General features: G+C 35.5%; 2 protein-coding genes across 2 annotated transcripts; one reads left to right on the forward strand and one right to left on the reverse strand.

Moving 5' to 3' along the window:
- Nucleotides 1-801: 801 nt before the first annotated feature.
- On the forward strand, nucleotides 802-5,288 carry LOC18045940 (snurportin-1). The gene is made up of 7 exons (XM_006440049.2): nucleotides 802-1,284; nucleotides 1,434-1,620; nucleotides 1,956-2,206; nucleotides 2,542-2,656; nucleotides 3,552-3,644; nucleotides 4,228-4,371; nucleotides 4,798-5,288. Exons 1-7 carry the CDS (start codon nucleotides 932-934, stop codon nucleotides 4,912-4,914), a joined length of 1,260 nt encoding a protein of 419 aa, XP_006440112.1. The 5' UTR covers nucleotides 802-931; the 3' UTR covers nucleotides 4,915-5,288.
- An 870-nt stretch (nucleotides 5,289-6,158) lies between these two features.
- LOC18045941 (probable inactive purple acid phosphatase 27) lies at nucleotides 6,159-10,770 on the reverse strand. The gene is made up of 12 exons (XM_006440050.2): nucleotides 10,310-10,770; nucleotides 9,983-10,074; nucleotides 9,734-9,803; nucleotides 9,530-9,652; nucleotides 9,309-9,401; nucleotides 8,591-8,720; nucleotides 8,338-8,419; nucleotides 8,116-8,248; nucleotides 7,572-7,777; nucleotides 7,348-7,473; nucleotides 6,753-7,062; nucleotides 6,159-6,577 (listed from the first exon to the last, which is right to left on the reverse strand). The coding sequence occupies exons 1-12, from the start codon at nucleotides 10,490-10,492 to the stop codon at nucleotides 6,272-6,274; spliced, it is 1,854 nt and encodes a 617-aa protein (XP_006440113.1). The 5' UTR covers nucleotides 10,493-10,770; the 3' UTR covers nucleotides 6,159-6,271.
- Nucleotides 10,771-13,895: the final 3,125 nt, after the last annotated feature.

The raw sequence follows: 13,895 nt of genomic DNA on the forward strand, positions 1-13,895 counted from the left end.
CGTCAACAACACTAACTCTAACACTAACATCAACAGCAACAACAACAGCAAAATAAACACAAAAAAGATAAAAAGAAACTAGAGAAAAATTAAACAAAAAAAAAGAAATTAGTTGGTTGGTACTTGTTTATTTTTCTACTTCTGCCGCAATGACAATTACTGTGATAGAAGTAGTTGTGAATGTGGCTGGGCGTAGTGCCAAGTGCTAGTGGATGATGGGTGGGGGAACCTATGGCTTGGGTTTTGTTTGTAGGTAGTGGTGGTGCTAAAATCATGGGTGTTGGCTCGCAACACGTTAAAGATTTTGGAAGCTAACAATGATGACAACAATTGAGGTTCGTACTTGTATGGTGGTGTCTAGGGGTTATGATTGGTAGTGATTGTGGTGATTAAGAGTTCGGAGTGGTGATGATGGTTGCAATGACTAACGAGGAGAAGAAAGGAAAAAAAATTAAATTTTTACTCAATTTCATTTTTCTTTTGAAGGAGTCAACTTCATCTTTTTTTGGAAGGAGCTAATTTCTCACTTTTTAAAATATTTTTTAAAAAACTAATCTCTCCATTTTAGGTGCTGAGTGATTTATCAAATTGGTGACTATGCATCTATGCATCAGCTTTTCTAAAAGTATAAAATTATAAATCACTACACCCTTAACTATCGAAGGACTTAGCAGCCCTATATGTCCGGGGGAAATGTGTCAATATATTAGTAGTTTTCCTCCAAGTGTAATAAGGGTAAACCTTAGTGGAGGTATCCTAAAAATTACCCTCTTCAAAACCACACATCACCGCCATATTTCACAACGAGGCCGAGCCCTCTTTCACTGCGGTGTCGTACCAGTCACTTTATTAAATAAATAGAATAGAGAGAACCGTTGGATATCTGAAGGAAGAAGGCAGCAAAATAAAAATACAAAAGTAGTGTCACACAATGGCGCCCCCCGATCTCCGCCGTCCGTTCAAACGAACAGCAATATCCGATCAACAGCGACGCAGGGAGCTCTCGCTACAGCGTCAATCACAGAATCGCCGCGATGCTCAACAACAAGCACGCTGCTTAGCTTCCTCCGTCCTCTCCCTGCAATCCCAATACCCGGACCCTGTACCCGAACTAGAAATCGAACCCGAATCTCAACCCCAGCAAGAAGCCGGACCTTTGACCAAAGACCTTGACATTCGCCAGGCTTCGAAGCTTAGAGGACCCGAAGTTCGCAAGTGGTTCGCCAGTCAGTTGATGCTTCCCGAGTGGATGATCGACGTCCCTGATCGCTTGAGCCATGACTGGTAAATAAATACCATTAATAAATTTCTTTAAGACATTACTTCACACTAGTTTATTTTTTGTCCCCCCCCCCAAAAAAAAAAACGAAGCATGTCGTCAAGCAAGACTTCTTTAGTGGCCTAATATTTGCAAATGTGGTTTTAATTTCTAGGTATGTATTTGCAAGGCCAGCTGGAAAGCGGTGCATAGTTGTTTCATCCAATGGAACAACGGTTAGTAGAGAACGCAATGGCTCTATTTTGCATCATTTCCCTTCTGCTTTACCTTCTGGAGCGAGGACAAAAGACCCATCAGGGTCTGCTCAATCGTATTGCATACTTGATTGCATATTTCATGAGGTACGTAGGTTATATTTTCTCATAGGGGTAAACTTCAATTGATCCCCAGACAGGATGACAATCTTCAATTTACCCGAAATTGTGAAAACTGAAAACTTCAGTTTACCCCATTTTGTTGTTCAGGAGATGAGGGCAAATGGGGGTGCATTGATTATTTTATTTTATTTTTATTTTTTGGGGTCTTCTTAACTGAAAATGAGGTTAAATTGATGTTTTCACACGTTTGGGAGATAAGTTGAAAAGTTTGTCACTCTAAGTAGGGATAAATCGAAGTTTACCCTTCTTGTAATTGTTGTTTTTTTCCTGTATTGTAACAAATGTGTGTTGGATTGCAGTTAGATCAAACTTATTATGTGATTGACATGGTTTGCTGGCGGGGTTATTCTCTCTATGACTGCACTGCTGAGTTCAGGTTTTTTTGGCTGAACTCCAAGCTTGCTGAAACTGGGGCTTGCGATGCTCCTTCCCATTACTATAAATTCAGATTCAGTACGGTTCCTGTATACAACTGTGACCAGAGGGGTCTATATTCTGCTTATATAGAATCTGTGCCTTATGCCAAGGATGGACTATTGTTTTATAACAAGTATGTCTTTTTTCCCAAGGGTGCTAATTATCATAATGTTCACATTTTATAATCTTTCTGTTAGTTGAAGCAAAAAATAACAAAATTATGATGTTTAATCCTTGTTATTGAGATCATAAAGGGCTTTAGAAGGGATATTTTTGCCTCTACATTAGTAGGAACTTCTTCTACTTATGTCACGGTGCTTGTTACTATTTGAACCTTTGTATATTTTTTAGTTTCATAAGATCATAACCTGTTTTTATTTCATATTTCTGTTTGTTATTTTTGGCTTATTCATCTTTGGTTTTTTTAGTGGCTATTGCCTAAGGAAGTTTGCTTTGTTTCTTATTAAGGCATGCACACTATCAAACTGGAAATACACCTCTAGCATTAGTCTGGAAGGACGAAAAGTGTAGTCAATATGTTATTGACACAGATAGTAAAGGACAGGTTCTGAGCCAACAACAGGTATTCTGAAATTGCAGCCTTACTTACCAGTTCTCATTTATGGTTTCCTTTATTTTGGTTGCTTCATAACTGGATCACTTTGTAATTTGCTACAAACTATGATGCTGCACATGGATTCTTTTGTGCTGAAACCAGATTATAGGTGCCAAACCTGAGCTCCGGCAATTGGTTTGAATGTTCAAAATTTTTTTCTTACACATCAGGAGCAACATTTCAATAGTTTATTGGGCCCAGTCTCCTCATGTAGCACCATTCTTTTCCTATCATTGGATTTTCTGACCCACAACTTTTTGAAAATACATGCACATTCGCTTAGCACATCCCTGTGGTTTTATTATTTATAAATATTTTGTTTTAGGTTTAAGGGATTATACTCTTCAATATCAAAATTGCTGTTTATCTGCAGAGAAATATGCAGTCATTTTAAGCAATTTCATAGCTAGTCTGATGATTTGTTGAGTATTGTGAAAGTTAATACATATGAAGGTTCATTATTCAAGCTGAAATTTGAACCGTCCTCTTGTTGTTCACATGTCCAGTAAGAAGGTACTGCATGGACAAGATAGACACAGGTTTTCTCAATCACATTTTTTGTTCATTGCCAGCCTTGCTTCATTAGTTCTTACTAAAAGTGACATGAATCTTTAATTTTGTTTCATTGAATTGTATTTACGATAAATTCGCATGAACTCACATATATCATGCATAATAAAAAATCTCCTTATGTTGCAACCTAATGATTTTTTTCCTTTTTCTTCTTTTGTTACAGATTCATTGAATGGTATGATGAATTTGCATAACCTCACATATATGATGCCTAATAAAAATTTTCATATGTTGTGGCCTAATGATTTTTTCCTTTTTCTTCTTTTTTTTTTTTTTCTTCTTCTATTAGGTAGTTTTGGAATTGCAAGAAGATGGGAAACTATCTACATCAGATGATCCTCCTGTCATCTTTGGCTGCTTAGATGGTGAATTCATACAAAAGGTGTTGTTTATTGTAGTTTTCATTATAAATGCTTGAATTCATGCAAATTCGTACAAGATTTATTCTTCAATTTATGATAAATGATTGATTGCATCTTTTAAATATTATATAATGTAGCAAAACTCTTCCCAAACCCTGGAGTGACCGGGTTAGTTCTCATTACGAATACTTTAGGATGTTCTTCAGTATTGCAGTCCATATAACTCTCCTCTAGACCCTACATTTGTGCTGGCATGCTCTTTGGAGCAATAGTTTTTTAGTTTTTTTGATCAACAACTGGAAAGGGGTCTCTGTCTGAAACTTATTGTCAAAAGAATACGAACAAAATGAGTAAATACTTTTGGGGCATTTCATGGAAATAGTTTCAAATTTCTTACCCAGTAGCACCCGCTGTTTTGTTGCTAGATTTGCTTTTCCACGTATTCATGATCCCTTAATTCTATTGGTTTCAGCCTAGGGCTGGGGTGGTTCATTGTGTCAAACATTTTCATTTATGTGTTTTCATTTTTAGGAGAACATTATGACCATTTACTACTCTCATTTACATCTTCTTCTTCTTCTTATTATTATTTTCAATTTTCAGTCAGGGCTCCAATCCGGTAGTCTTTTGAAGTTTGCTATAGGCAATGGAGGATTAAGTTTTGTTGATGGAAAGCTTGAGAAGTCTGATTTAAATTATCTTGGCAAGTCCAATCGAGCACGCATGTTCGCTGACAGTTACTCTAAGGTTAGAAGAAAACATTTACTTTACCGTCTATTATAATTTTCTTTTATTAATGTCAATATTGAACCTGTCTGAAATAGGTACTAAAACACCCTCTTTATGTATGAAAACAATTCCCTAAAACTTGAGCTTCCACTTCTATTAGAAATGAGAGAAACTAGTTGTTGGATAAATTGTTCAAATCATTTCCTCAGACAGATTTTGGGTTTATGAGCCCTGCTGAAATGCTACGGGAATCCATTTGTCCTTGTGAGCTGTATGTTTCGATATGCTTAGACAAGGTTTACTCTTCCATTTTTTTTCCCTCTCCCTTTTAACAATGGGGTATATACACCATTATTGATGTGCCTCGGCAGTTTTTTAAGGCTAGCATATTTTCTGTTTTGTATTCTCCAAGGCTTTATACATTATCCTTGAAATTTGCTGCAGGTTATATTTCAATACATGGTTCGACACACTCCTCTAAAGTTTGATGATCTGCTAGCATCCATTAGCCCATCGGACGATGAAGAAAACAAACCTTGTGATGTGGAAATGGTTGATTGACAGTGACTTGCAGTTTCTTTAACTTTTAATATCTGTAGTGTGGCTGCTGTTGTACTCTTTGATTTCGTGCATGGAAGGCCCTAGCTAGGAAGTTTTGATATAAATCTAGTGGCCAGCAGTTTAAATGAATTCTTGCCAACATTTGTGGTGAAGCAAATTTTATTTTATTCTATGTTTTTGTATATAGATTTGGTTTTGTATCTTGAAGTATGCTCTTGCAGAAGGTTCTTCACCTTGGGTTAAAAATTGCAAAGACATAGGTATGCAATTTTGATAATCTCAAATGATCTGGTCTTGTGGTGTCAAGTGTCACCTACATAATTGTGTATTTGTTTACTGTTTTAAGAAAGAGAAAGCCCTCGGAGTTGAATATACCTTGCCACGCTCGTGATAACAAAAGATTACAGACTATTGTTCCGGACTGCCCAAGTTGCTAGCCCAATTGCCTACCATTTCGCTTATTTGGCTGCAAATGAAGATCAGAATGGACTGCGGGATTATTCCGCTAGTAGTGACCATTAAGGCTGCAGCAATTGGTGAGGCTAGAACAGACAGGTTTTGAACTTGCAGCCTGTAAATAAGTTTTTGATTGAGTGTTTGTCTGATATGATTATATAATATCAATAAGTGATTATTTAATCCGATAAGTTTTTAGTAAAATTTTTGTTGTTTAAATGTTTTTTTAGTAGAATTTTTAAAAAGTAAACTATTTTTTTTCTATTAATAAAAGTTCAGATTTTGAACTTTTGATAATGGAGATTAAAAAGTTTTTTTAAATATTAAAATATCTAAAATATTTATTACTTATTTAATAATTTTATTTCATTTTTTTCATGTCATAATTTTAAAAAATTTACCTATTAAAATAATTTAATAATAAAAGCTTTCATTAATAATCAAACAACTATAATTTTTAAATAAAAATTCTGCTTAAACAAGCACTATTTGAAAAATTATACCAAAAAAATCTGAAATTTTTTTAGAATAAATGAAAAATGAAAATTGTTTATACAACTTAATTGTGGCGAAGCAATTTGTAAGTTTTTTTTTTTTTTTTTTTCTGTATAGATCGGTTCGTATCTTGATGAGTTTTCATTGTCAGACCTAAAATTTTTTAGACAAAATGAAGGATAAAAATTGTTTATACAATTTAATTGTGGAGAAGCAATTTGTAAGTTTAGGAAAAAACGAATCCTAAATTTTTTTAGAAAAAATGAAGAATGAAAATTGTTTATACAACTTAATTGTGGCAAAGCAATTTGTAAGTTTATTTTCAGTATAAATCGGTTCGTGTCTTGATGAGTTTTCATTGTCAGACCTCTGCTACTACAAAGATTATACACCAATGGAAGCACGTTCAAGATGCCAAAGTGGTTGCTTCACAACTGCCATGGACACAAGCCAACACATCTCTGTAGTCCCTAGAAATGGTGAAGGAATCGTAAACCTTGCCATCGCAGCTTTTCTTGTACTCAAAGAGGAGAGATGAGTGGTTAAATGCCGTAAGTTTGACAAATCCCCAATCATAATCTCTGTATAGGCTCCAATTGGGTGTCACTTCACTGAAATCTGACAGGTGACTCCCTCCCCCACCAACAACAACATGAATTGTTCCATTCACGGTGCCTGTATAATGATATTTTTCTGTATTCACACATTGATTCTGCACCAACAGCATTAAATAAGAATAGATAAAGAGAAATGTCATAGAACTGCCCAAAACTGGGTAATGAATAGTTTGGAAATTCTACGTGTGAAAAAAGTAAGCAGAATCATAGTGTGCATAATCCAATTTCAATAAGATTGGAAAATTATTTTTATCCTGAAACTGCCCATACCTGATAGATTGGACAAGTTCTTTCATAGTTATGGACATGGCCAAAAAATGCAATGTCAACCTTGTACTTCTGCCAAAGCCTCTGCAAACTTTCCCTTCCCATGGGTTCTTCAAATGAGCCTTCCTGCCCATACCAATAGTCCGAGGAATACCCAAGTACGCGATGAGCAGCAAAGATAAGCCAAGGCTGCTTCCGTCTGTCCACAGAAGCAAGGCATTGCTCAATGAACCTATATTGTTCAGATCCCTCCCTCCAATCATGCTCAGTGTCGGCTATGCAGAAGTGAAACATGCCATAATCAGTTGAATACCTGCCCATTTGTAGATTTCAATTATTAACCAATGCAAAGGCGAAGATATAAAATTTGCTTAGGAATTCAAAAGAACTCGTGTCTCCCCAAGAAAATGAAGATGAACTGTTAAATGGCAAAGAGCATGTGCAATAAATATATGTTCTAGCTCTATGGTGCCTCTCTCTAGATGAAATATTAGCTTGTGGCCAAGAGCAATGTCTTAATTGACGGCCAATCGTTAATAGTTCCTATTAAGATTCCTTAACCTATGAATTACTTGAGTACAGAGTCTTTGAGAGTTACCAAAACTTCGCTCTGTTCTCAGCAGGGACATAAAACATGGTCTCTGCCGGCACACCACATTCCCCACCTGAATCAGTAGTGTCATAAAAGGATCCTGAATTTGGCCAATCACGTTCATGATTACCGCTGCAGAAGAATCAAAACAAAATGCTTCAACCAGTGCCATTAATTAAAGCTTAAAATTCAAAAACTCATGTCAAGGATTCACATGAAAAGAGATAAACCTTCCAATCATGTATGGCACAGTTGATGCAATGGGCTCCACCTGAGCTGTGAATTGGTCCCACTGGGAGATGTATCCATTTGCATATGTAATATCACCTATGTGAAAAACTATGTCAATATTGCTCAAGTCCCTGATTAGTTGGTCTGTTGTGTTTAGTGAACCCGGCTGATAATTGCTGTACTCATTTGAGCCATCACGCTCAGCCTGAAAGATACAGGAAGAAACACAGAGTTGAGTGCATATAGATTTGAGTACATTATACCAAGAGTTATTCCACAATTGATAACATGAAAAGGCGGGTACTAGGAAAACAGGAAATTTTACAAACCCACGATCTAATTAAAAGTAACTTCTCAAGTAAAGCAAAAGGAATAAACTGCAAGTGCAGGCTTCATTTTCCCCTCAGACCTGTATAACCAAATAATGCCAGTAGATCCAACAATAAACAGATTGCCTTTATGAATTACTTCATAGAGCTTTCAGTATCATATTTCCTTTCCTATCTATATGCAAGAAAACTTCAGCATGGTTTGTTGATCTACCTTCCCCATGTCACCAAATATTACGACACGCTGTAAAGAATCTTGTCCAGGATATGGAGATGCTCGGAAAGAATAGATCTTGCTCCAAACATAGGAACCGTTATGCAGAAGATGGCCAATTCTGTATGTATACCTGAAAAACCATCATAGAAACCTCATAAACAAATGTAATTTCAACTCTCCAAAAGTTACAGCAAGAAGACAAATCTTCAAGAAGCATACACAGTGTTGGGCCACAAATTTTTCAGGAAACTTGTGTGAATGAAACCAGGATCACGCCAGCCAACTGTTCGTGCTGGTGAACCTGCAGAGCAGCAAGGTGTCCTTATTATTCCATGGGCCAGCCTAATGTAAAACTTCAACAGGATATAAATTTGAGAGCTCCTCAGTGTAATTAGAACTAGGCTATGGAGATAACTGTCAATCAGTTTGGCAAGAAAGCATTAGCAATATAGCATGGATCAAACATATTTACCACACATGTCATTCTGAAAAAATGTCAATGTCCCAGCTGGTGAATGCATTTGTAAATCTCCCTTCAAACCCCATTCAACAAATGGAGAAGCTTCACTAATGTCATATCCACTAGTCCAAGTGACAGTCATCTACACAAAGTATAAAACTTGATTCAAATAGGTCCATACTTTATGCCCAGTGTGCCAAACAACACATAAGACATACAATTGACAGAGAAACTGATTTAACAGTAATAAAATGTTTGCCAAACAAACTTTCTGGTAGTCAAATAAATTTAGCAAAGTTTGAAACAGATCACGGGACTCAGAAGAAAATTAATGGCCTTGTAACCATTATTGGTATCATCAGGAAATAAAAGAAAAGATTATGTATAACTATTGGGTTCTGCAACTTTGTTGACTTTTATGGACTCCTTGCAGAGGATAGACTTCCCGAATGAACAGATGTTAAACTATATAAAACTAAAAATGATTTCTACACTCCTGAATGAACAGATGTTAAACTATATAAAACTAAAAATGATTTCTACACTCCTGAACGAACAGATGTTAAACTCTAGAAAACTAATAATAATTTCTCTCTAGTTGAGAGATATTATAGAAGCTTTGGCATGCTGGGATATAATATCAGACCAGAATACGCTCAAGGCATAATAAATAGGTCAAATAACTTCACAAATCAATAATACAACTCATCATCATTTGAAACCAACTCACCTCATCCCAAGACTTCCCTTGAGCAAGGCGTGGATACAGGGGAGCTTTGGGATTGGCAAATGATATGGAATTTGAAACTGCCACTAGTTTGGGCTGCAAAGACCAAACACATAATTACTCCACATGAAGACAGAGGAAGTAGGATGCATCAAGATAATGTACTTACATGTTTAAGAAAATCTATCGTAAGAAAAAGTGGGTGAAAAGACACATGAACTCACATTTGACAACCCGCCTGAAAATAATCCAAAGGAGAAATCTGACCGCTGATTTATAAGCCGAAAATTCAAAGTAGCTTTGCCCGTCTTTGTATAATCTGAATTGGATTCATTCGCATACTTGTACTGGAACAAAGAAATTCCAAAATCACATAGATTCTTCGTAAATTCACTTTGATCTCAAATTGCATTCTACATTGCACACACCTTAATTGGGGCTGAGCAGATATATGGTGCCTGTTCTTTTGGGTCATTTACTGGTGGACAGGATGATGAGCTGCCATATCAAAATTACATTTTTTTTTTTTCCAGTTACTTTGAAGTTTAATACAAAATATAAAGAATGGGAAATTAGTTAGTTGAAACATTGGGTTATCATAAAATCCATAAAATAGTTTGTGTATCAGCCATCACATTTTTTGAGCAGTTCATTTCATAGTGGGACTAAGACATTACTTGAATTTTGCAGGAGAAAAGACTCCAAGCCAATCATCCGCAGATGGATGAGGGGACACAAGACTCACAGTTACCCATTGAGTATCCTCCCCCTACACAACACAAATCAACATTTTACCTCAAAAATCAGTAGAATTTTTACAATTTCACGACTTCAAATGTCCAATGAGCTAAGCATTATATTACAAGTTCATTACTCAAATGGTGGACAAAGTATGATGGCTCTGTATATAAACCCGATCACCACCTTAGAGAATCAAATTAGTAATGATGAAAACTGATACGCAAAGTAGCATTGAGAAAAGTGAAGAAAAATTGTCGTGTTACCTTTAAACCAAGAAGGACAGGATGTGCTCTAATAGAAGCCGAGTCGTGAAAGGCAGCAATAGCCTTATGAATAGCAATTTTTGACAGCGGTTGCTCTCCGAATCCATTAACGTGTGCCCAGCTAAAGCCTACATTTGCGGCAACACAGCACAACAACACGTACAGTGCAAACCTCTCCTCCATTCTTGAATTGCAGAACAAGACCTCAGACCCTGACACTCAAAACCCCGCAAAATTAACAACGACCGCCGACCTCTGATGCCATTAATATATTTCCAGTTTCATTCTGCTTTGACTTTCTTCTCTGGGTTTTTTTTCTCTCTATAAATAAATAAATAAATAAAATATAAAAATAACAAGTGGGGTTAGGGTGAAGAAGGATCAAGGGAAGAGAACTAAAGGTAAAAAGCTAAGAAATACGCTTCTGGGATATTTCTCCAACGAATATGTCCGCGACAATTGACTGACGGGTAGCCAACAAATGAGTAACTTTCGGAGGGAACCATGCTTTGTTTTGTCGTTATCTGTTGTTTTATTCGGCCGTCTTGTCATTTTAAATCAATATCAGTAATTGTGCGGCACGTGGATTCTCGTGATTTTTCAAGGGCAGGATATAATTTTTTTCTTGTCATTCAGACTTGTCTCGTGTGTTATTTAAATGTCCTTTCTTAGACTTTTAGGCTTCGAGCTCTTTAAGTTGGGAGCTGACGTTCCTTAAATATTTAAGAGAATTAAAAATTTAAGTGGTGTAATATTAATATTAATATCGATAAATCTTAAAAATATATATATATATAATTATATATATTAATTATACTCTTATATAATATAAATTATAATTCGATCAATAATCTCATGTTATATATAAAAAAAAAAAAAAAGACTTGTCTCGTGTGTCCTGGTGGAATGTGAGTTCATTGTTCGTCCACGTTGACGAAATCAAAAATCAGCGGAGAGAATCTGCTGCGTTCACTTTTGCGGGATTTTGATTTATAATAACATTTGACCTTCGGGAATGCACATAAAATGCACAATGGAAATGGTCAAAAATAGGTGGGCGGCTTGGCCCATAAATGAACAACCAACTTGAGGAAGTCAGAAGAATATAAAGAAAGCTTTTAAAATATTAACTAATTTTTAATTAAAATCTTTTTCTTTGTAGTGATTTGATTTTCTGCCTGGACGAAGCTATGTTCCCACACCCGCGTTTAATAAATTGGTAACAGTGAATCAGTTTCGTTAATTTACCTAAAAATAATATACTTGTTTTTCTAGAAAATTTCCAACAGATTTTTTGTCTCTAGTAAAGCCGAGCAGAGCAGACACTGTAAATGGTCAATTATAGAGGGAAAAAGCGTGCACTTTTGCATTTACTAAGACAATAATTTTGCTAGTTAAAATGCCTACACTGCGTTTGGCCAGAAATCTTTCAGAAAACCTGTATGATGAACCCAGGATCACCCCAACCAACTGTTCGTGCCGGTGGAGCTGCACATGATGGTAAAAATCTTGTTACTGCCATGTCTGTCAAAGAAGCAATGCTTGATGATGATTGATAAAAGCTATTACAGAGTTGCTGCAAAGGCCATTGATCATACCACACATGCTTTCTTGATCAAATGTCAATGTTACAGCTGGTGAACAAATTTGAGATTCTCCTTGGAGTCCCCACTCGACAAAAGGTTTTGTTGGAAAAATTAATACATGCATTCAAAATTGGTTGGTGCATGGAATTGACAAACATGCATTCAAATTAAAAAGAAAAATACATGAATGCATTCAAATTTGAAGAGGTAAATTTGAAGACAAAATTCGAAGGTTAGGTGTCTAATTTTATTGACAAAATTGTTGAGTTGGTGCAATAGTGCAACCAATTTTTCCTATAAATAGAAGGTTAGTTATTCATTTGTTTTATCATCCAAATTTGTGAGATTTAAGATCATTCCAAGTGAGTTTTAAAAGAGCATTTCCTTAGGTGTTAAGGGAATTTGGGTGTATTGGGGATTGGGTTTTGAGAGTTTTTCCCCACTTTTGTAAATTCTCATTTGCTAGTAAAATTATCTTATAATCTTTACCCGTGGATGTAAGCTTCGCACCAAACTACATAAATTATTGTATCTTTTTTTTTTTTTGTATTTATTTGTCACATTTATATTTCTCTAGAAGACGTAGTTATCATAATATTGGTAATTGCTCAACCCGCGCTTCCATAATAATTAGTATAAGAGTTGTACAGTATCGAATGTGACGCTATCATTCCCATGAAGAAAAGTGGTGGTGAAATTATCATATTCATTAAGAAGGGAATTCAATAGCAACAATGCCTTATCTTCATCTTCAAATTCCTCATCCAAATTTAGCAAATCTACCAATATCTTGTTGAATGAGTTTACATGGTCGTTCATCGACATGTCAGGTGCATATGTGAATCGATAGAGTTTTTTTTTTCATATAAAACTTATTTTTAAGGCTTTTCTTCATGTACTTTTCTTCTATCGTCTTCCATAATTTCTTTACTGATGTCTCCTTCATGACAAAGTATTTCTGATCTTTAGCCAGATTGAAAAAAAAAAAAAAAAAAAACTCTATCGATTAGTGAAGGCTCAATGAATGACCATGTAAACTCATTCAACAAGATATTGGCGGATTTACTAAATTTGGATGAGAAATTTGAAGATGAAAATAAAACAGTGTTACTGTTGAAAATTCTCTTCTTGATGAGTATGATCATCTCACTATCACTTTGCATTATGGGAAGGACAGTGTCATATTCGATACTGTATGCAGTGCGTTGTATAGCTTTGATACCAATTGTTGTGGAAGTACGGGTTGAGCAATTACTAATATTATGATAGCTACATCTTCTAGAGACATATAAATGTGACAAATAAATGCAAAAAAAAAAGACATAATAATTTATGTAGTTTGGTGCGAAGCCTACGTCCACGGGCAAAGACTATAAGATAATTTTACTAAGAAATGAGAATTTACAAAAGTAGAAAAAAACTCTCAAAACTCAATCCCCAATACACCTAAATTCCCTTAACACCTAAGGAAATGCTCTTTTAAAACTCACTTGGAATGATCTTAGATCTCACAAATTTGGATAATAAAACAAATGAATAACTGACCTTCTATTTATAGAAAAAAAATTGGTTACACTATTGCACCAACCCCAACGATTTTGTCAACAAAATTAGGCACTTAACCTTAGTAATTTGTCTTCAAATTTGCCTCTTTAAATTTGAATGCATGCATGTATTTTTCTTTTTAATTTGAATCCATGTATTGATTTTTCCAACAGGTTCAGCTTCATTAATGTTATAACCACTTGTCCAGGTTACAGTCATCTGTGGGAAGATTAAAAAGAAAATGTTTACAATGAATTGCTGTCATCTAAATTTACTTGATCAAAAAAATAAATTAAACATGAACTCAACTACATTCATTTTATGTAATAACATAAGGGAATTTCCCACATCCCTTTCGGGTGCCGACTGCCGAAGACGCCTACGACAAATAATCCCTTTTAGAATCCCCTGTTCCCCTTCAGTCCATGCTTTCCCTTGAGAAACACAGGGATAAA

The sequence above is a fragment of the Citrus clementina genome, unplaced genomic scaffold (assembly GCF_000493195.1).
Source record: "Citrus clementina cultivar Clemenules unplaced genomic scaffold, Citrus_clementina_v1.0 scaffold_3, whole genome shotgun sequence".
Lineage (NCBI taxonomy): Eukaryota > Viridiplantae > Streptophyta > Magnoliopsida > Sapindales > Rutaceae > Citrus > Citrus x clementina.